The sequence below is a fragment of the Oncorhynchus kisutch genome, linkage group LG26 (assembly GCF_002021735.2).
Source record: "Oncorhynchus kisutch isolate 150728-3 linkage group LG26, Okis_V2, whole genome shotgun sequence".
Classification (NCBI taxonomy): Eukaryota; Metazoa; Chordata; class Actinopteri; order Salmoniformes; family Salmonidae; genus Oncorhynchus; species Oncorhynchus kisutch.
Genome location: NC_034199.2, coordinates 40980473 through 41003461, shown reverse-complemented (window position 1 = coordinate 41003461; position 22989 = coordinate 40980473). Strand labels below are relative to the sequence as shown.

Sequence of the window (22989 nt, the reverse complement as noted above, 5' to 3'; positions counted from 1 at the left end):
TGTGATCTGTTACAACACACCAATGACACGGTGGAATGATTAAGTGTGTCTTTGGTGTGTTGCAATGGGTCACAAATGTTATCAGTATATCAGTGAAAACTTCTTATAAGCCTCTATAGGATCTCCATTCAATGTGAGGACTTGGTCGTTCCATGAATATGATGTTAAAGGTGTCGAATGGGAAGCAAGAGAAATCATGTGTTCCTGTGTTCCAATGCTCATACTAACCGTACTATTTGTGATGTAAATTGAGTATGTAGTATGCTTATTGGTCATAGTATGGATAGAGTTAGTAGGCTTATTGGTCATAGTATGGATAGAGTTAGTATGTCAAAAGTTCCCGGATGTCGTACTAAATTCGCCAAAATACGAAGTATACAAGCAGTGGACACTATTTTCTTGCTTTTAGGGCCCATAATGCAATTCTTCAGAAAATGGTCATAACTTCACAACGTTTTCAGATGTAAAAAAAAAAGAGAAAAAAAAGAATTGTCTGAGAATATGCAGCCGAAGTCCGACGAGAGCGGACACAATTTCATTGCTTCAACTGTTGAGCGATGTAATAAAGTAATGACTTTTCAAATAAGTTACGTTGGCTGACAATTTGTTAGCTACGCTATCCTTACAAACTGCAGCATACCATTACAGCAGTATGAACCGGTATGTTAGCTAAGCTACCTAATGTTAGTTGCCTACTAATATGTCGAACTTGCCAGTATATTAACTATATGTCATTCTTAGCTTAGCTAAGTGGCACAGTCGTTGAGCGTTCTCAATGGTCATTGTTAATTCGCTCTGGCTATCTACTCCGATTTCTGAGTACTCTCGTCTGAGTGTGCCAGAGTGCAGAATAACTGATGAATTTATGAACGCTCAACACCTGTTGAATATGGTCAATGTCAGTAAACGTTAGTAAAAGCATAATTAAATTATTTCCAGCAGCGCAGTTACAGTCACCAACGTTCTGGATAACATGAAACAGCCTAACCAGCTCTGCAAGGACGAGTAAAATGGTCAGAGTGGGGTGTTCTTTCGTTTGTGTCTGGAAGTAGCTAGCAAGCTTTCCAACGTTAGCTTGGGTTCTTGACTGCCGTTGTGAGGTCAGCATGCTCTGATCAACCATACTCCACGGCCAGAGCGTCCATTGATGTGCGCTCCGAGAGCAATACGCTCTTAATTTACGAACGGACAGTCTGACACCGCTCTGAATTTACGAACTCCCAGAGCGCACTCCAGATTGAAGTTACGAACACACCGAAGTCGTAAAATGTCTAGCTAGTAATTTGTTATGCTAACAAGCTAGCAAGAGGTTGCATAGTAACAGCATCCACTTCCGGTAGACAGGCGACGCGCTAGTACTCTCAACTGAAAGGATACCTTTTGTTTACATTATACTAAAATTAACTAATAGTATGTAGTATATACTCTTTAAGTATGTAATACAGAATGTTAGTATGGTTATTTGAAGACCGCTCTGGTTCCTTGCCAACTGTTTTAAAATGGCAGCATCAGCCGTCTCAACTTGTTCTAACAGCTACACTACTGTGATAAGCAATTGAGCTTCTTCTCAAGTGATTTAAGACCTGCAATGTTTTTTTAAAACAAGCTAGGCCTAGATGTTTGCATATTGCCCTCTGAGCCAGAACAGACTGAGATAGAGAGATCTTTTATTTTTCATCACTAAGGGTCTTATGTTTTGAGCCTCTCTTCAGTTACCATTCTCTTTCTTGTAAGCTTTGCTCTCCATCCAAATCACATTTTATTTGTCACATACACATATTTAGCAAATGTTATTGCAGGTGTAGTGAAATGCTTGTGTTGCTAGCTCCAACAGTGCTGTAGTATCTAACAATTCACAACAATACACACAAATCCATTCCACCGTATTGTGATATCTTCTCAGCTACCCATGCAACATGTCAGCTAGCCTGGCATTACCAGAAACATTTCATTTTATAGCGTGCGAGAGCCCAGGCCCAGAAAGGCTGAGTTACCTGGTCCTCTTGTCTTAACATGCCGTTGAACTAGAGCCCAGGCCCAGAAAGGCTGAGTTACCTGGTCCTCTTGTCTTAACATGCCGTTGAACCCCTTTACCTCCCAACTGCAGCAACAGCTCCCACCTGCAGCAACCGGATCCATGTATTTTTCAAGTGTGGCGTGCTTCCATGTTATTACTAAATGTAGAGCAACAGGTAGCTCTGACCGCACCGTGTGGCAGCTAACTCTGACCGTGTGGCAGCTAACTCTGACCGTGTGGCAGCTAACTCTGACCGCGCCGCGCGGCAGCTAACTCTGACCGCGCCGCGCGGCAGCTAACTCTGACCGCGCCGCGAGGCAGCTAACTCTGACCGCGCCCCGAGGCAGCTAACTCTGACCGCGCCCCGAGGCAGCTAACTCTGACCGCGCCCCGAGGCAGCTAACTCTGACCGCGCCGCGAGGCAGCTAACTCTGACCGCGCCGCAAGGCAGCTAACTCTGACCGCGCCGCGAGGCAGCTAACTCTGACCGCGCCGCGAGGCAGCTAACTCTGACCGCGCCGCGAGGCAGCTAACTCTGACCGCGCCCCGAGGCAGCTATCTCTGACCGCGCCCCGAGGCAGCTATCTCTGACCGCGCCGCGAGGCAGCTAACTCTGACCGCGCCGCGAGGCAGCTAACTCTGACCGCGCCGCGAGGCAGCTAACTCTGACCGCGCCGCGAGGCAGCTAACTCTGACCGCGCCGCGAGGCAGCTAACTCTGACCGCGCCCCGAGGCAGCTTTCCGGAAGTTGCGTGCTCTACATGTAACATATATACAACGGCCAAACGGTCTGGCTGCTTTTCTCTTCTTGTTCTTGGAGTTTATGCTTGAGCTAATAAGCTTGTTTATCTATTTGGGGCAGTGTTGCTTTGATGTGGTTTAACTGCCATGGAATGTAAAGTTTGTCAGTTAATGTATGTATGTTCTTATGTTTTTTTCCTTCCCACCCAACATGGTGAAACACAAAAGAATAAAGTTGTTTACAGGAAGTAACATACTGTACCTACAACAACGGGAACTACAGCATCATAAGGGCCAAGCACTTGAACTTGAGTTTTTTTTTTTTTTTACATCCTATACAGTGCCTTGCGAAAGTATTCGGCCCCCTTGAACTTTGCGACCTTTTGCCACATTTCAGGCTTCAAACATAAAGATATAAAACTGTATTTTTTTGTGAAGAATCAACAACAAGTGGGACACAATCATGAAGTGGAACGACATTTATTGGATATTTCAAACTTTTTTAACAAATCAAAAACTGAAAAATTGGGCGTGCAAAATTATTCAGCCCCTTTACTTTCAGTGCAGCAAACTCTCTCCAGAAGTTCAGTGAGGATCTCTGAATGATCCAATGTTGACCTAAATGACTAATGATGATAAATACAATCCACCTGTGTTTAATCAAGTCTCCGTATAAATGCACCTGCACTGTGATAGTCTCAGAGGTCCGTTAAAAGCGCAGAGAGCATCATGAAGAACAAGGAACACACCAGGCAGGTCCGAGATACTGTTGTGAAGAAGTTTAAAGCCGGATTTGGATACAAAAAGATTTCCCAAGCTTTAAACATCCCAAGGAGCACTGTGCAAGCGATAATATTGAAATGGAAGGAGTATCAGACCACTGCAAATCTACCAAGACCTGGCCGTCCCTCTAAACGTTCAGCTCATACAAGGAGAAGACTGATCAGAGATGCAGCCAAGAGGCCCATGATCACTCTGGATGAACTGCAGAGATCTACAGCTGAGGTGGGAGACTGTCCATAGGACAACAATCAGTCGTATATTGCACAAATCTGGCCTTTATGGAAGAGTGGCAAGAAGAAAGCCATTTCTTAAAGATATCCATAAAAAGTGTTGTTTAAAGTTTGCCACAAGCCACCTGGGAGACACACCAAACATGTGGAAGAAGGTGCTCTGGTCAGATGAAACCAAAATTGAACTTTTTGGCAACAATGCAAAACGTTATGTTTGGCCTAAAAGCAACACAGCTCATCACCCTGAACACACCATCCCCACTGTCAAACATGGTGGTGGCAGCATCATGGTTTGGTCCTGCTTTTCTTCAGCAGGGACAGGGAAGATGGTTAAAATTGATGGGAAGATGGAGGGAGCCAAATACAGGACCATTCTGGATGAAAACCTGATGGAGTCTGCAAAAGACCTGAGACTGGGACGGAGATTTGTCTTCCAACAAGACAATGATCCAAAACATAAAGCAAAATCTACAATGGAATGGTTCAAAAATAAACATATCCAGGTGTTAGAATGGCCAAGTCAAAGTCCAGACCTGAATCCAATCGAGAATCTGTGGAAAGAACTGAAAACTGCTGTTCACAAATGCTCTCCATCCAACCTCACTGAGCTCGAGCTGTTTTGCAAGGAGGAATGGGAAAACATTTCAGTCTCTCGATGTGCAAAACTGATAGAGACATACCCCAAGCGACTTACAGCTGTAATCGCAGCAAAAGGTGGCGCTACAAAGTATTAACTTAAGGGGGCTGAATAACTTTGCACGCCCAATTTTTCAGTTTTTGATTCGTTAAAAATGTTTGAAATATCCAATAAATGTCGTTCCACTTCATGATTGTGTCCCACATGTTGTTGATTCTTCACAAAAAAATACAGTTTTATATCTTTATGTTTGAAGCCTGAAATGTGGCAAAAGGTCGCAAAGTTCAAGGGGGCCGAATACTTTCGCAAGGCACTGTACCTGTATCGCCCCGGTCTGAAACTCAAGGATAGTTCTCAAATTCTGAAAGAAAAGCTTTTTTTTGTTGGTATACAATTGTAACACAAAGAAACCAAATAAATTACAAAAGTGTGGTCTTTCCAACATGATTGTGACACTGACAGCATCGTCTCGCACTTGTTTTTCAGTACTGAATGTGTGGAGAAGAAAGAGAGCCCAGACGTGTTCTTCTGCTGCTGTGAAGGAAACATGTGTAATGACAAGATTGTCTACACTCCCGACAACACACAAGCTGTTCAGAGTAAGTTCTGGGTTTGTCTCTGCGTACACGTGTGCATGTATCTGTGTGTGTGTGTGACACCATATGAACTGAAGAATCTGTTATGCTGAAATCCTAAATGCGACTTTTTGTCTCATATTAACGACACAATAAATAACCCAATCCGTAAATTTTCTCACATTACGTAACGCTGAACGTTCTGCTGTGGTGTGGTTTTATGTTGGTATGCCCAGGTCTAGGAAGTGTGTGCCATTGCGTGTCGGACCGTGTTCTGTGTGGCTGCTTGTGTGTCATTCCTCAGGGATTGCTGTGTTTTTCAGATTAAAGGGGCTGGTCTATCCTCATTATCCCTGTTGAGCTAACGGGCCTCACTGCTAAACATCCTCTTAGCAGGAGGAGGAATGCAGTGACTCAGTCAGAGGAGGTTTAGCTAGCTGGGCAGGGGCACACTGACATCAGCTTCCTTAATGTACCTTGGTTCTGGCTACATTCTTCTTGTAAAAAAAATGTTTTTTTAAAGAACATCTGTTTGAATATTTTTTAATACCTCCTCAGTAAAGTATAATGAAAAGAAACATCTAATCAGTGTTCAAAAATGTCTTAATGTTGTGGTTGGGAAACTCCTTTTCCAGTTGCCCTATTGTTGCTTAACAATGAACAGAAATGCCCTTTTCAGAATAGTCCTGTTAATTCATGGGGAAAATCAGTGTGTTCTTTGCAGTGGAGGTCAGATAAAGGTTACCAAATAGGATGCATTGAAGCGTTGGTGTGGGGGAAGGGCCTTGTTCCCTCCGCTTATGCAACTGAACGTGGACATGAATTTGCAGCAGCGACTAACTAGATGTGGAATGCCCTGGATATTTGGAAAGCTAGGTCGGAGCCTGACTATGGAATCGAGTGACAGAGGCAGCATACACAGTCACATAGTCACACACAGTCACAGGGCCTACTATGCAATAGGGCCTATTTTGGAGAGCGACCATGCTGAAGTGTAGGGTCCTAGAAATTCTCTGTTTAGTTTTTCCAGTTTTCCATTTCTTTCTGTTTTTTTGCTCTTAAAGCCACACTGTTTTAAATAGAATGTCCAATTTTGTTGTTTTTCTAAGTCAACAACAATGCTTAAACCACATCCGGAGACCACTTTTCAGGTTTGGGAAAATTGTAATACATTTAGATTTTTGGGTGCAGTTACCCTTTGATTCAACTGTGCACCAGCCAGAGACTGTTGTTTGGATAGCAATGTATCTGTAGCACTCATGTGATTGCAGAGTTTGCTAAACAAATAGCCACTGATGAAAATAATCACGATATCATTCTGCCAGGTAGGCATAGGCTACTTTGTAGTTAGGTTTTTGGGAAACCGTACACATACACACAGAACTGTGCCGTTTCAGAAAGTTACAGGAAAATACAAATAAATCACTTATGCATTTCGTTCATGTCTTCAATACATTTAGTTCCATACATTTAGTTCCATACATTTAGTTCCATACATTTAGTTCAATACATTTTGGAGTATTGTTGAGTTCCGTTTTAATGTCTGGATTCCGTGATTCCGGCCGCGTTCTCCGTAAACCAGATTTTATAGGGCTCTAGGAGTGGATAAAGAGCGGGAGAGAGCGTCACCTGCTGACCAGAGCGATTCCATGCCTGTGTGGCGTGTGTCGTGTAGTGATCCTGCCAGGGGGTGGGGGGAGGATGCAGGCAAAGGAGTCAGGATGGAGAGGATGGGGGTTTGGGCCTGCTATGTTTTTCATTTCAAAGAGGCTAATCCGGGTTGTTATCCCGCTTGCAGCTAAAATGGAGCACTGGGCAGGGGGAGGGGAGCGACGTGTAGGAGGAGGGGCACTGCATGGGGGGTTGTGGCAGGCAGGCAGCATCATGAACAGTGCCCTTCTTTTGCTACCTAATGCCAGTTCAGCTGAGGTCACCCACATAGAAGCAATGGCACGCAGTCTCTCTCTCTCTCACACACACACACACACACACTGGATGTCACGCTGGCAGGCGAAGGAAGGGAAATCCACCTCAGAGGTGACACGAGTGGATGTTGTGATTATGTGGTGGGGCTTCTGCTTTGGCGACGAGGCGCGATCCAGTCTTATCTCTCTCTCTCATGAAGCTCTGTAATGGGCCTGTGCCAGGATGGGAGCCGGTCGAACCAAACATGCTTTAGCTAGATAGCTAGAAATGCATTCAATAAAAATGACATCAGCCAGCTAAAGTTGAGCCCATATCATCTCTATATTATGAACACGGAGACTGCAACACATAAGTCATTATTTTTCACATTCTTGGCAAAGTTATTGTGGTGTCATTTTTACAAAACCCTTTCAGTGCTCCTTTTTTTTGAGTACATCCTATAATAGTCCTTTTGTCCTGGTATAATCTAGATTGATTGATTTAATTCTCTTTCTCTCTCCCTCTCTTCTCTCTCTTTCCCTCCATAGCAACATCGAACCCGGTTACCCAGAAGCCTCCTGTCTTCACCACTCTGATGTACTCACTGGTGCCCATCATAGGCATCACTGCCATCATCCTCTTCTCTTTCTGGATGTACCGCCATCACAAGCTGGCATACCCGCTAGTCCTGGTGCCCACACAGGTATGACAACACACAGCACTAATGGACAAAACCCTCTTTAGTTACAATAACAGTTGTAGCTAGCTAGGCAATAATTGTAATAGGCTAGCTGCTGTATATGAATGAGTGTTGTTCTCTTTTTAATTTCACTTGTAGCTAGCATTTGATCTGTATTGGTTGGATGATGCAAGCAAGCTATTTTTATTTCACCTTTATTTAACCAGGTAGGCTAGTTGAGAACACCTTTATTTAACCAGGTAGGCTAGTTGAGAACACCTTTATTTAACCAGGTAGGCTAGTTGAGAACACCTTTATTTAACCAGGTAGGCTAGTTGAGAACAGCGGAGCAAAGGAGCAAGATAAATACAGAATTGGAGATGAGGTAGTTGGATTGGGCTATTTACAGATGAGCTATGTACAGGTGCAGTGATCTGTGAGCTGCTCTGACAGCTGGTGCTTAAAGCTAGTGAGGGAGGTAAGAGTCTCCAGCTTCAGATATTTTTGCAGTTCATTCCAGTCATTGGCAGCAGAGAACTGGAAGGAGAGGCAGCTAAAGGAATTCGCTTTGGGGGTGACCAGTGAAATATACACTAAATATACTATATTCAGTGTCCACAGATATGCTAGTCTGTGTACCATTCTCTTTAGTTAACATGCCACTCCTTATCATTGCCAAAGAGACTGGCCTTTTGGCAATCTCAAAGTTCAATAAGTCGTTATCAATAAAACGTCACAGTATGGTGCAGAGTGTTCGATTTGAATTGCTGGGGGGCAAAGAGACTCCCAGCTCCGCTAAAACCATTGACAACTGCGTGCCGTTTTCAAGGGATTGTTAAATAGATTTTAACTATTTGGTTGTAATATCATCACCACTCGAAGAGCATAGACAGAACTACACGTTTCAGATTATTCCATGCAAAACAATTGCGCACATTTAGCTCTATCGGAGTTATACAGCGTGTGACTGCATGCTTTTCATGATCAGATAACATCAATTGATATGTGAGGGTAGCCTCAAGATATCTCTCAAAATTGGCCACCGTTAACTGGATATTTGAGTTATATAAAATAAAAGTGAACTATACCTGACACACAGGACTGGTTTAGGTTATTTTCCATCCTTTGTGGGCTCTGCCCGTCTAGCAGTAGAAGGGTGCATTTGCCAATGTACTGTTAGCTAATTATGTTTACTTTGTAAGCTACTGTACCGGTAGAAACTTTGTACAGTTGGCTAAACATATAGCATAGTGGTAAGTAGACCGAATGTACCTTTCTCCATTCAATGTAGGCCTACCTAGCGAAGTTACCTAACATCCCCTTTTCAACTGTTTTTAAGTGTTTAATCACAATTGCTGCCGACAGACATGATTGATGGATCACGTCAAATTGGCTAGTTAACAAGCTAACTTTTGCGGGTTAAACTAGATAGCTATATTTGCTTGTCATCTATAGTGGTGATGACAGTAGTCCGTCCGACTGACAACTTTACCAGGATGAGGATTTACCGATGTCAAGCTCTTTCCAAAACCCTAATCTCTAATGAAGCAAGCAAATAATACATGTTTGCTTAGCTAGCTACATGCCAAATGGATAGGTTACCGTCACGTTTCTGAACTTGCATCGTCAATTGATGTTCACTGATCATGCAAAGCATGTGGTTACTTGCTGTATAACTCTTGACGATAGAGCTAAAAGTGGAATGATCAGAAATGTTTAGTTTGGACTATGCTCTTCAAGAGGTGACGATATTAAAACCAAATAGTTAACATTAATTTAACAACCCCCTTAAAAGCGGCACGTAACGTTAGTTGTCAATGCTTTTTTTTTAAGCGGAGCTTGGACTCTCCTTGCCCCCCAGCAGCCAAATCAAATGCTCTGCACCGTATTGTGACATTTTATAGGTTGTAATTTAACACATTTGCAGCTAGAAATGTGTTCATTCGGTTCAACATCCACTGAAGTAGCTAGCAAGTTTACCAGATAACTTAGTTTCCTTGGTAACCAAACAAACCGACTTGCGTCATTACCGTGCTGATATTCTGTGCATTATAGGGAAAGAATGCATGCTCTAAAATGCCCTTTATGACCCTCAGAAACAAATATTCAACAACGCCATGGTATAATGAGAGTTATAAACTGGGTGGTTCGAGTCCTGAATGCTGATTGGCTGACAGCTATGTTATATCAGACCGTATACCACGGGTATGACAAAACATGTATTTTTACTTTATTATGTTGGTGACCAGTTCATAATAGCAATAAGGCACCTTGGGGTTTGCATCGTGCTTGGCTTTGTGACTAAGAATAGCCCTTAGCTGTGGTATATTGGCCATATACTACACCCCCCCTGTGCCTTATTTCTTAAATATTGTTAGGCTGGTATTTACTGATCATGAAAAGCATGCAGTTACTTGCTGTATAACTATGATGATGGAGCTAAATGTCCGCAATTGTTTTGCATAGAATAATCAGACGTGTGGTTCTGACTATGCTCTTCAAGTGCAGCCAAATCGAACGTATTGTGACGTTTTATAGGTCGTTACCAATAGAAAGTCACAATAAGGTGCAGAGCGTTCGATTTGGCTGCCGGGGGGGGGGGGGGGGGCAAGGAAGTTCTAAAATTTGAATTTATAACAAAGTCAAAAACAAACATTTAGCTTTTAGCTAGGCAAGTTGTTGTATTTTGAGGCTTAAAACTAAGATGTTTTGTTTTTGGAATTGCGGGATGTTTCATTTTAGAATTTAGATGTGAGCTAGTAACTTTTGACAACTTTTGACAGACTGTTTCTTTTGGACAAACAAATTGCAATTGCTAAGCAACCAGATACCAACATGTTCTGTGGAGAAAAAAGTTCCAATATTTGCATAATCGTTGCGATTGGAGGATAGCTGTGAAGGTGATCAAATTTGAAGATGGCAGAAAGGCCTGTCTCTCTGGCACATGACATGGACGCACCTCAGTGGATGGAGTATAGGAAGTGTATTATGTAAAGAGACTAGTACCGAGGCTACAGATATGCCATTGTAGACACAACACCTCTTTGTTTTTACTGTGGCCCGCTTCGTTCATAAACTTTTCCTCCATCACGGCATGCTGTGAGAGAAGTACTGCTGTATGAGACAGATCAGTAGCTATGGGTTGTATATGCTTACTGTACTTGAGCTTGTGCTGTTGGTTGGCTGAGAGTTTGAGAACTTTCAAACGTTGCACTACCTGCCACAACACTACCTGCCACAATGCATAGTGCCAACTGTAAAGTTTGGTGGAGGAGGAATAATGGTCTGGGGCTGTTTTTCATGGTTCAGGCTAGGCCCCTTTAGTTCCAGTGACGCAAAATCTCAACGCTACAGCATACAATGACATTCTATACGATTCTGTGCTTCCAACTTTGTGGCAACAGTTTGGTGAAGGCCCTTTCCTGTTTCAGCTTGAGAATGCCACTGTGCACAAAGTGAGGTCTATAGAGAAATGGTTTGTCAAGGATCGGTGTGGAAGAACTTGACTGGTCCTCACAGAACCATGACCTCAACTCCATCGAAAACCTTTGGGATGAATTGGAGTGCCGACTGCGAGCCAGGCCTAATGCTCTTGTAGCTGAAGTCACGGTTTTGTCTCACCAGGGGTGATGTTCGGATGCACGTTTATCTTCGAAGGAATGAGCGTTACACCGAGGCCTGTACTCGGGATCGATTTGGAGGTGGAAGGTCCGTCATGATCTGGGGCGGTGTGTCACAGCATCATCGGACTGAGTTTGTTGTCATTGCAGGCAATCTCAATGCTGTGTGTTACAGGGAAGACATTCTCCTCCCTAATGTGGTACCCTTCCTGCAGGCTCATCCTGGCATGACCCTCCAGCATGACAATGCCACCAGTCATACTGCTCGTTGTGTGCGTGATTTCCTGCAAGACAGGAATGTCAGTGTTCTGCCATGGTCAGCGAAGAGCCCGGATCTCAATCCCATTGAGCACGTCTGGGACCTGTTGGATCGGAGGGTGAGGGCTAGGGCCATTCCCCTGAGACTTGTCTGGGAACTTGCAGGTGCCTTGGTGGAAGAGTGGGGTAACATCTCACAGCACAAACTGGCAATTCTGGTGCAGTCCATGTGGAGGAGATGCACTGCGGTACTTAATGCAGCTGGTGGCCACACCAGATACTGACTGTTACTTTTGATTTTGACCCCCCTTTGTTCAGGGACACATTATTCCATTTCTGTTGGTCACATGTCTGTTGAACTTGTTCAGTTTATGTCTCAGTTGTTGAATCTTGTTATGTTCATACGAATATTTACACATGTTCAGTTTTCTGAATATAAACGCAGTTGACAGTGAGAGGACGTTTCTTTTTTTTTGCTGAGTTTATAATAACATAACATTATCGTCCCTCTTTACAGCCTTTAGTTTTGGTTGATAGGCATGAATGTACGGACACCCTTGGCAGATGGTCAGGTTGACATCAAGCCAGTGTATCATGTTGGACATAGTCTGAGCTGGGAAGTAGATGTGAGGAGCCATGCTGTTCTTTAACATCTTCATTGACTATTTCTACATAGGCAGTCAGGCATCCCTTCTGATTTCCTGAGGTTGTGCCATAGCTGCAGCAGCAACAGTCTCAAGTTAAAGTGATGCCCTAATCCACCTTCCAGAAATAAAATCATGAAACTCCTGTCAATTAGGTGAAAGCCTGCAGTGCCAGTCAAAAGTTTGGACACACCTACTCATTCAAGGGTTTTTCTTTATTTTTACTATTTTCTACATTGTAGAATAATAGTGAAGACATCAGAACTATGAAATAGCACATATGGAATCATGTAGTAACCCAAAAAAGTTTTAAACAAATCAAAATATATTTTAGATTCTTCAAAGTAGCCACCTTTTGCCTTTATGACAGCTTTGCACACTCTTGGCATTCCTTTTAACCAGCTTCACCTGGAATGCTTTTCCCATATATTCTGAGCACATGTGGGCTGCATTTCCTTCACTCTGCAGTACAACTCATCCCAAACCATCTCAATTGGGTTGAGGTCGGGTGATTGTGGAGGCCAGGTCATCTGATGCAGCACTCCATCCCTGTCCTTCTTGGTCAAATAGCCCTTACACAGTCTGGAGGTGTGTTGGGTCATTGTCCTGTTGAAAAACAAATTGACAGTGAAACTAAGTGCAAACCCAGATGGGATGGCGTATCGCTGCAGAATGATGTGGTAACCAGCAAAGCAACCCCACACCATCACACCACCACCTCCATGCTTCATGGTGGGAACCACACATGCAGAGATCACCCGTTTACCTACTCTGCGTCTCACAAAGACACGGTGGTTGGAACCAAAAATCTAGAATTTGGACTCATCAGACCAAAGGGCAGATTTCAACCGGTCTAATGTCCATTGCTCGTGTTTCCTGGCCCAAGCAAGTCTCTTCTTCTTATTGGTGTCCTTTAGTAGTGGTTTCTTTGCAGCAATTCGACCATGAAGCCTGATTCACACAGTCTCATCTGAACAGTTGATGTTGACATATGTCTGTACTTGAACTCTGTGAAGCATTTATTTGGCCTGCAATTTCTGAGGCTGGTAACTTTAATGAACTTATCCTCTGCATCAGAGGTAATTCTAGGTCTTACTTTCCTGTGGCGGTCCTCATGAGAGCCAGTTTCATCATAGCACTTGATGGTTTTTGCGACTGCACTTGAAGAAAACTTTGTTCCTGATTGACTAACCTTCATGTCTTAAAGTAATGATGGACTGTCGTTTCTCTTTGCTTATTTGAGCTGTTCTTCCCATTTATATTTTTATTTTATTTTATTTCACCTTCATTTAACCAGGTTGGCTAGTTGAGAACAAGTTCTCATTTACAACTGCGACCTGGCCATGATAAAGCATAGCAGTGTGAACAGACAACACAGAGTTACACATGGAGTAAACAATTAACAAGTCAATAACACAGTAGGAAAAAAAAGGAAAAAAAGGCGTGAGGAGGTATGCGAATAATTACAATTTTGTAGATTAACACTGGAGTGATAAATGATCAGATGGTCATGTACAGGTAGAGATACTGGAGTGCAAAAGGGCAGAAAATTAAATAAATATAAACAGTATGGGGATGAGGTGGGTAAATTGGGTGGGCTATTTACCGATAGACTATGTACAGCTGCAGCGATCGGTTAGCTGCTCAGATAGTTGGTGAGGGAGATAAAAGTCTCCAACTTCAGCGATTTTTGCAATTCGTTACAGTCACAGGCAGCAGAGAACTGGAACGAAAGGCGGCCAAATTAGGTGTTGGCTTTAGGGATGATCAGTGAGATACACCTGCTGGAGCGCGTGCTACACCTGCTGGAGCGCGTGCTACGGGTGGGTGTTGCCATCGTGACCAGTGAACTGAGATAAGGCGGAGCTTTACCTAGCATGGACTTGTAGATGACCTGGAGCCAGTGGGTCTGGCAACAAATATGTAGCGAGGGCCACCCGACTAGAGCATACAGGTCGCAGTGGTGGGTGGTGTATGGAATTGGTCTTTAACCAAATAGGGCTATCTTCTGTATACCACTGCTACCTTGTCGCAACACTGATTGGCTCAAACAAATGAACTTTTAACAAGGCACACCTGTTAATTTAAATGAATTCCAGGTGACTACCTCATGAAGGTGGTTGAGAGAATGTCTTCACTATTATTCTACAATGTATAAAATAGTACAAATAAAGAAAAACCCCTGAATGAGTAAGTGTATCTAAACTTTTGACTGGTAATGTATGTTCTATCAGTAGGTAAAATCTACATTTTTGGTCCATCTGTGAAGTCAGGAAACCATGTTGAAACGGGTCACAGACGCATGGTTCTTGTTACTGGAGATGGGTGGGGGTGGAAACACACTAACACTTTTAAAACAATTACCTCCTTCCAGATCCCCAAATCAGCTAATAGATAGTATGGTCAAACTTGTCTAGAACACATTCATCCGTTTTTATATTGACATGACAAAGTATAGATTTCACTTAGATGTGCCCAATCTAAACTGTGTACCAAATGATTCAACTCAGTTTCTCCTTCAAGTATTATCTCGCAATGTGCCCTGTGGGAAATGTGGGAAAGGGCCCGTGTTGCTATAACAACGTACTCTGCACTCGAGACGAACTGCAAGTTGAACTTGATGAGAGGCCCCTAAATTAATAGTACCCGTAGGTGGTTTTACAGCTAGCTAGCTACTTTACATACTGATATTGACTTTGGTGTTATTGTGTGTTGCTACGTTTGCTAGCTAGCCAGCTAGTCAGCCAGCACAGAGAAAGAGCTTTGTATTGTGGGTAGTCGATTTGAGCTGCAACACATTTCCACATGTTGTTACCAACCTTGTTATAACGACAAAATGAAATAGTTGTTCACCCAAAATATTGTTTGTGTTATTTAACACTGTTTACCACTGTTAATCATAGAAGTGAGTGGTTTGGTGTAGATTATCTATACATTTAGAGGTCACGTCGACCCCTTTTTGAGGCTCCTGAACCAAAGGGCACTCGACCTCTCTTCACAATGAGACCCACTTCTCTGACATAAGACCATCAGTGCTGCTTTTAGAACCAATGTCCACTCCTGCATTAGTGTTATAATAGTTAGAAGACCGATCGACATGCTGTACATGAACCTGTCTCAGAATCGGTGTAACGGGGTCTGTTAGAGGCAGATAGAAGGACGGCTGGTTAGGCCTAGCTAGGATGAGTGGTCCTTTCTCAGTATGGGCGTCCTAAGCAAGTACAGTGCTTGATAATCATGAGAGGCGGATTGAAGAGGGCAATTAAGTGTGTGTTTGTGTGAATGTGAGCGCGTGTGTGTGGTTCTCGCCCACTTGTCATCGCCCGCACCACAAAACACTGAGCACAGGAAAGTGTTTGCTCGTTCGGAGAGGAGAGGGGGGATAAATCATGCACGCTCTCTCCGCTCCCTCGCTTGCTCCCTCGCTTTCTCCCTCTGCTCCCTCGCTTTCTCCCTCTGGTCCCTCGCTTTCTCCCTCTACTCCCTCGCTTTCTCCCTCTGCTCCCTCGCTTTCTCCCTCTGCTCCCTCGCTCTCTCTGCTCCCTCGCTTTCTCCCTCTTCTCCCTCGCTTTCTCCCTCTGCTCCCTCGCTTTCTCCCTCTGCTCCCTCGCTTTCTCCCTCTGCTCCCTCTGCTCCCTCGCTTTCTCCCTCTGCTCCCTCGCTTTCTCCCTGTGCTCCTCCACCTTCCCTTATGGCTATAAAAAGTATTTCTGCACGCAGGTCACTGAGACATGCCTGAATTTGTGGAATACCTTTTGTTACAACTAAGAGACAGAAAGCATATGTGTATAGAGGACGGTAAAAGCTATAAAAGAAAAAAAAGACCCCCAACCACCAAGACGCATGGTCAAGACCCCCAACCACCAAGACGCATGGTCAAGACCCCCAACCACCAAGACGCATGGTCAAGACCCCCAACCACCAAGACGCATGGTCAAGACCCCCAACCACCAAGACGCATGGTCAAGACCCCCAACCACCAAGACGCATGGTCAAGACCCCCAACCACCAAGACGCATGGTCAAGACCCCCAACCACCAAGACGCATGGTCAAGACCCCCAACCACCAAGACGCATGGTCAAGACCCCCAACCACCAAGACGCATGGTCAAGACCCCCAACCACCAAGACGCATGGTCAAGACCCCCAACCACCAAGACGCATGGTCAAGACCCCCAACCACCAAGACGCATGGTCAAGACCCCCAACCACCAAGACGCATGGTCAAGACCCCCAACCACCAAGACGCATGGTCAAGACCCCCAACCACCAAGACGCATGGTCAAGACCCCCAACCACCAAGACGCATGGTCAAGACCCCCAACCACCAAGACGCATGGTCAAGACCCCCAACCACCAAGACGCATGGTCAAGACCCCCAACCACCAAGACGCATGGTCAAGACCCCCAACCACCAAGACGCATGGTCAAGACCCCCAACCACCAAGACGCATGGTCAAGACCCCCAACCACCAAGACGCATGGTCAAGACCCCCAACCACCAAGACGCATGGTCAAGACCCCCAACCACCAAGACGCATGGTCAAGACCCCCAACCACCAAGACGCATGGTCAAGACCCCCAACCACCAAGACGCATGGTCAAGACCCCCAACCACCAAGACGCATGGTCAAGACCCCCAACCACCAAGACGCATGGTCAAGACCCCCAACCACCAAGACGCATGGTCAAGACCCCCAACCACCAAGACGCATGGTCAAGACCCCCAACCACCAAGACGCATGGTCAAGACGCATGGTCAAGACGCATGGTCAAGACCCCCAACCACCAAGACGCATGGTCAAGACGCACAGTGAAATTATGAAAACATCAGCAGCCGAAAAATCATTATAAGCACCAAGTGGCCTTGATAAATAGTGAAATTCGGCACAAAAGCAATAATGGCATTATAATGAATATGTCGATAGCATAGCAGTCAAAAATAGTCAATTATTTTCAGCTCGTGTTTGTTTATTGCGTCTTCACTCAATGGCATCAGTTGGATTTCATTTAGCTGTTATTCCTTGCCCTAACAGTTGACTTAGCTGTTATTCATTGTCCTAACAGTTGACTTAGCTGTTATTCCTTGTCCTAACAGTTGACTTAGCTGTTATTCCTTGTCCTAACAGTTGACTTAGCTGTTATTCCTTGTCCTAACAGTTGACTTAGCTGTTATTCCTTGTCCTAACAGTTGACTTAGCTGTTATCCCTTGTCCTAACAGTTGACTTAGCTGTTATTCCTTGTCCTAACAGTTGACTTAGCTGTTATCCCTTGTCCTAACAGTTGACTTAGCTGTTATTCCTTGTCCTAACAGTTGTCCTAACAGTTGACTTAGCTGTTATCCCTTGTCCTAACAGTTGACTTAGCTGTTATTCCTTGTCCTAACAGTTGTCCTAACTGTTGACTTAGCTGTTATCCCTTGTCCTAACAGTTGACTTAGCTGTTATCCCTTGTCCTAACAGTTGACTTAGGACAAGGGATAACAGCTAAGTCAACTGTTAGGACAAGGGATAACAGCTAAGTCAACTGTTAGGACAAGGGATAACAGCTAAGTCAACTGTTAGGACAACTGTTAGGACAAGGAATAACAGCTAAGTCAACTGTTAGGACAAGGGATAACAGCTAACAGTTGACTTAGCTGTTATCCCTTGTCCTAACAGTTGACTTAGCTGTTATCCCTTGTCCTAACAGTTGACTTAGCTGTTATCCCTTGTCCTAACAGTTGACTTAGCTGTTATCCCTTGTCCTAACAGTTGACACAGTTTTCATACCTTTCACTTGCTTGACACACTTTGACATAACTTTGTTTGGTTATAGTGCGTAATAGTCTCCAGTTCTCCCATCATCTTGTCATTCTTCAGCACCGTTGTGGACTACAACGGCTGTGCAGATGCCTTATTTTGCACAGAGGGAGAAGCTCCCGATTCACTTTGTTCGTGGTGCCAGACAGATTTGTTTTCTTTGCAAGCAACTTATTCGCTAATGATGATGAAGTGAAGAAATTGTCCACTGTGACATTTGTCCCATTGCCAATGTCAGGTTCCACAAGCCTCTTCACCACATTCCCTGCCGATGTGGGAATTTTCCCAGATTTTGAAAGCCATTCAGCATGTGGTAATTACAGTTGAAGTCGGAAGTTAACATACACTTAGGTTGAAGTCATTAACTTGTTTTTCAACCACTCCACAAATTTCTTGTTAACAAACTATAGTTTTGGCAAGTCGGTTAGGACATCCACTTTATGCATGACAAAGGTCATTTTTCCAACAATTGTTTACAAACAGATTATTTCACTTATAATTCATTATATCACAATTTCAGTGGGTCAGAAGTTTACATACACTAAGTTGACTGTGCCTTTAAACAGGTTGGAAAATTCCAGAAAATGAAGTCATGGCTTTAGAAGCTTCTGATAGGCTAATTGACATCATTTGAGTCAATTGGAGGTGTCCCTGTCGATGTATTTCAAGGCCTACCTTCAAACTCAGTGCCTCTTTGCTTGACATCATGGGGAAATTAAAAATCAGCCAAGACCTCAGAAAAAAAAGTTGACTTCCTCAAGTCTGGTTCATCCTTGGGAGCAATTTTGAAACGCCTGAGGTACCACGTTCATCTGTACAAACAATAGTACGCAAGTATAAACACCATGGGACCACGCAGCCGTCATACCTCTCAGGAAGGAGACGTGTTCTGTCTCCTAGAGATTAATGTACTTTGGTGCGAAAAGTGCAAATCAATCCCAGAACAACAGCAAAGGACCTTGTGAAGATGCTGAAGGAAACAGGTACAAATGTATCTATATCCACAAACGAGTCCTATATCGACATAACCTGAAAGGCCACTCAGCAAGGAAGAAGCCACTGCTCCAAAACCGCCATTTAAAAAAGCCAGACTACAGTTTGCAACTGCACATGGGGACAAAGATCGTACTTTTTGGAGAAATATCCACTGGTCTGATGAAACAAAAAATAGAACTGTTTGGCCATAATGACCATCGTTATGTTTGGAGGAAAAAGGGGGATGTTTGCAAGCTGAAGAACACCATCGCAACCGTGAAGCACGGGGGTGGAAGCATCATGGTGTGGGGGTGCTTTGCTGCAGGAGGGACTGGTACACTTCACAAAATAGATGGTATCATGAGGTAGGAAAATTATGTGGATATGTTGAAGCAACATCTCAAGACATCAGTCAGGAAGTTAACGCTTGGTCACAAATGGGTCTTCCAAATGGACAATGACCCCAAGCAAAGTCAAGGTATTAAAGTGGCCATCACAAAGCCCTGACCTCAATCATATAGAACATTTGTGGGCAGAATTGAAGTGTGTGCGCGCAAGGAGGCCTACAATCCTGACCCAGTTACACCAGCTATGTCAGGAGGAATGAGCCCAAATTCACCCAACTTATGGTGGGAAGCTTGTAGAAGGCTACCTGAAACATTTGACCCAAGTTAAACAATTTGAAGGCTATGCTACCAAATACTAATTGAGTGTATGTAAACTTCTGACCCACTGGGAATGTGATGAAAGAAATCAAATCTGAAATAAATCATTCTCTCTACTATTATTCTGATTTCACATTCTTAAAATAAAGTGGTGATCCTAACTGACCTAAGATAGAGATTTTTTACTAGGATAAAATGTCAGGAATTGTGAAAAACTGGGTTCAAAGGTGTATGTAAACATCTGACTTCAACTGTACATAGTTATGCATCATTCACCACCATACTTAAATTATTGAATCTGTTATATGTGTCAAATCTGTTTCCGGTTCAGTTTTGAGGCAATTATCGAGGTGTTTATCAGCTGGGGCACTACACTTTCAACTGTAGGGAGAAGGAGTGAAGCAGGCCCTACTGTCTGAAGAAGGAGCATAGCAGGCCCTACTGTCTGAAGGAGAGGAGCAGGCCCTACTGTCTGAAGGAGAGGAGCAGGCCCTACTGTCTGAAGGAGAGGAGCAGGCCCTACTGTCTGAAGGAGAGGAGCAGGCCCTACTGTCTGAAGGAGAGGAGCAGGCCCTACTGTCTGAAGGAGAGGAGCAGGCTCTACTGTCTGAAGAAGGAGAGGAGCAGGCCCTACTGTAGGGTGAAGGAGCATAGCAGGTCCTACTGTCTGGAGAAGGAGAGGAGCAGGCCCTACTGTCTGAAGAAGGAGCATAGCAGGCCCTACTGTCTGGAGAAGGAGTGAAGCAGGCCCTACTGTCTGAAGAAGGAGCATAGCAGGTCCTACTGTCTGGAGAAGGAGTGAAGCAGGCCCTACTGTCTGAAGAAGGAGCATAGCAGGCCCTACTGTCTGAAGGAGAGGAGCAGGCCCTACTGTCTGAAGGAGAGGAGCAGGCCCTACTGTCTGAAGGAGTGAAGCAGGCCCTACTGTCTGAAGGAGAGGAGCAGGCTCTACTGTCTGAAGAAGGAGAGGAGCAGGCCCTACTGTAGGGTGAAGAAGCATAGCAGGTCCTACTGTCTGGAGAAGGAGAGGAGCAGGCCCTACTGTAGGAAGAAGGAGAGGAGCAGGCCCAACGGTCTGGAGAAGGAGCAGAACAGGACCTACTGTTTGGAGAAGGAGCAGAGCAGGACCTACTGTCTGGAGAAAGTAGGGCCTGCTCCGCACTGTCTGGAGAAGGAGCAGAGCAGGCCCTACTGTCTGGAGAAGGAGAGGAGCAAGCCCAATTGTCTGGAGAAGGAGAGGAGCAGGCCCTACTGTCTGGAGAAGGAGCAGAACAGGACCTACTGTTTGGAGAAGGAGCAGAGCAGGACCTACTGTCTGGAGAAGGAGCAGAGCAGGCCTTACTGTCTGGAGAAGGAGCGGAGCAGGCCCTACTGTAGGGAGAAGGAGAGGAGCAGGCCCTACTGTAGGGAGAAGGAGAGGAGCAGGCCCTACTGTCTGATGAAGGAGAGGAGCAGGCCCAACTGTCTGGAGAAGGAGAGGAGCAGGCCCTACTGTCTGAAGAAGGAGCGGAGCAGGCCCTACTGTCTGATGAAGGAGAGGAGCAGGCCCAACTGTCTGGAGAAGGAGAAGAGCAGGCCCAACTGTCTGGAGAAGGAGAGGAGCAGGCCCTACTGTTGAGAGAAGGAGAGGAACAGGCCCTACTGTCTGAAGAAGGAGCGGAGCAGGCCCTACTGTCTGAAGAAGGAGAGGAGCAGGCCCTACTGTCTGGAGAAGGAGAGGAGCAGGCTCTAATGTCTGAAGAAGGAGAGGAGCAGGCACTACTGCCTGAAGAAGGAGAGGAGCAGGCACTACTGCCTGGAGAAGGAGAGGAGCAGGCCCTACTGTCTGGAGAAGGAGAGGAGCAGGCCCTACTGTCTGGAGAAGGAGAGGAGCAGGCCCTACTGTTGAGGGAGGAGAGGAGCAGGGCCAACTGTAGGCAGAAGGAGAGGAGCAGGCCCTACTGTTGAGGGAGGAGAGGAGCAGGCCCAACTGTAGGCAGAAGGAGAGGAGCAGGCCCTACTGTTGAGGGAGGAGAGGAGCAGGCCCTACTGTTGAGGGAGGAGAGGAGTAGGCCCAACTGGAGGCAGAAGGAGAGGAGCAGGCCCTACTGTTGAGGGAGGAGAGGAGCAGGCCCAACTGGAGGCAGAAGGAGAGGAGCAGGCCCTACTGTTGAGGGAGGAGAGGAGCAGGCCCAACTGGAGGCAGAAGGAGAGGAGCAGGCCCTACTGTTGAGGGAGGAGAGGAGCAGGCCCTACTGTCTGGAGAAGGAGAGGAGCAGGCCCTACTGTCTGGAGAAGGAGAGGAGCAGGCCCTACTGTTGAGGGAGGAGAGGAGCAGGCCCAATTTTAGGCAGAAGGAGAGGAGCAGGCCCTACTGTTGAGGGAGGAGAGGAGCAGGCCCAACTGGAGGCAGAAGGAGAGGAGCAGGCTCTACTGTCGGGAAAATGAGCGGATCGGGACCTACTGTGGAGAGGTGGAGAGGCATCAGGGGAAACCATTTAAATGACATGCCCTCCTAAAACTAGTTATAACTCCAGTTATGTTTGTGATATTAATATTCGGACAATGACAGTGTGTTATATAGACGTTTTTAAGAATAGTCAAGGATGGAGCCCCCTCCATCCTTGACTATTCTTAAAAACATGACTTAAAAAATGGCAGAGAAATAAAATAATGAGCAGTGAAAATGACTGCTTTAGTGTTCATGCTGCCTCGCCACCCCCATGTTGCAGCAGTGTCTTCTTCGTCTGCTGTTATCCACTGGACCATCTACAGCAGGGCAACTAGATTCAGCTGCGGAACGATTGTTGTTGGAGCAGATGCTCGGGGGGCCAGAACATAATTATAATCATTTGTACACTGCAAATTGACCACAACTCAAAAAGAGATTGTATTTGAAAATGACAATCATTTCATACCTTGATTACATTTTTTTTCCCTAGTGGGAATATTTGGGGAACAGATTGAATCACCTAAATGAATCACATTTTTTGATGAATTCCAGGTGATTTGGTCTTTTTACCAAAACCGACTTTGGTAAAACAAAGTCGTAAAACAGCCAATCAAAATCACCTTTTTCTGACTAGGGCTGGGAATTACCAGGGACCTCACAATAGGATATTATCACGATACTTAGGTGCCGATTTAGATATGTATTGTGATTATCAGCGTTCTATATCTATTGCGATTCGATATCTATTGCGATTCGATACTGGGATTTTATAGCGATTCAATGTTCCAAACATATTGCTCACCATATGTCTGCTGCAGAGGGACAAGAAATAGCCATGAGAAAACACACATTTTGATCAGTCATGGAAATAAATGTTCTGAAAACTAATTTGTTCCCTATTTAAAAAGAAGATGGAGAACAAGCTGTGAAGTAAAAATCCTGGAGTTGTGGTCCAGGTACAGGCAGCTAGCTCAAAAATGATCTTGCAACATTGTTGAAACGATATGATATATAGTCAAAAATAATA

At 44.8% G+C, this 22989-nt stretch overlaps 1 protein-coding gene across 1 annotated transcript in view; it reads left to right on the top strand.

Moving 5' to 3' along the window:
- The window catches only part of LOC109870874 (activin receptor type-2A), a 61664-nt gene that overhangs the window by 21722 nt on the left and 16953 nt on the right, over positions 1–22989 (top strand). Inside the window, exons 3-4 of the mRNA XM_020461556.2 lie at positions 4895–5007; positions 7437–7591. Coding sequence (XP_020317145.1) covers positions 4895–5007; positions 7437–7591 — 268 coding nt within the window. The remainder of the gene's footprint in view (positions 1–4894; positions 5008–7436; positions 7592–22989) is intronic.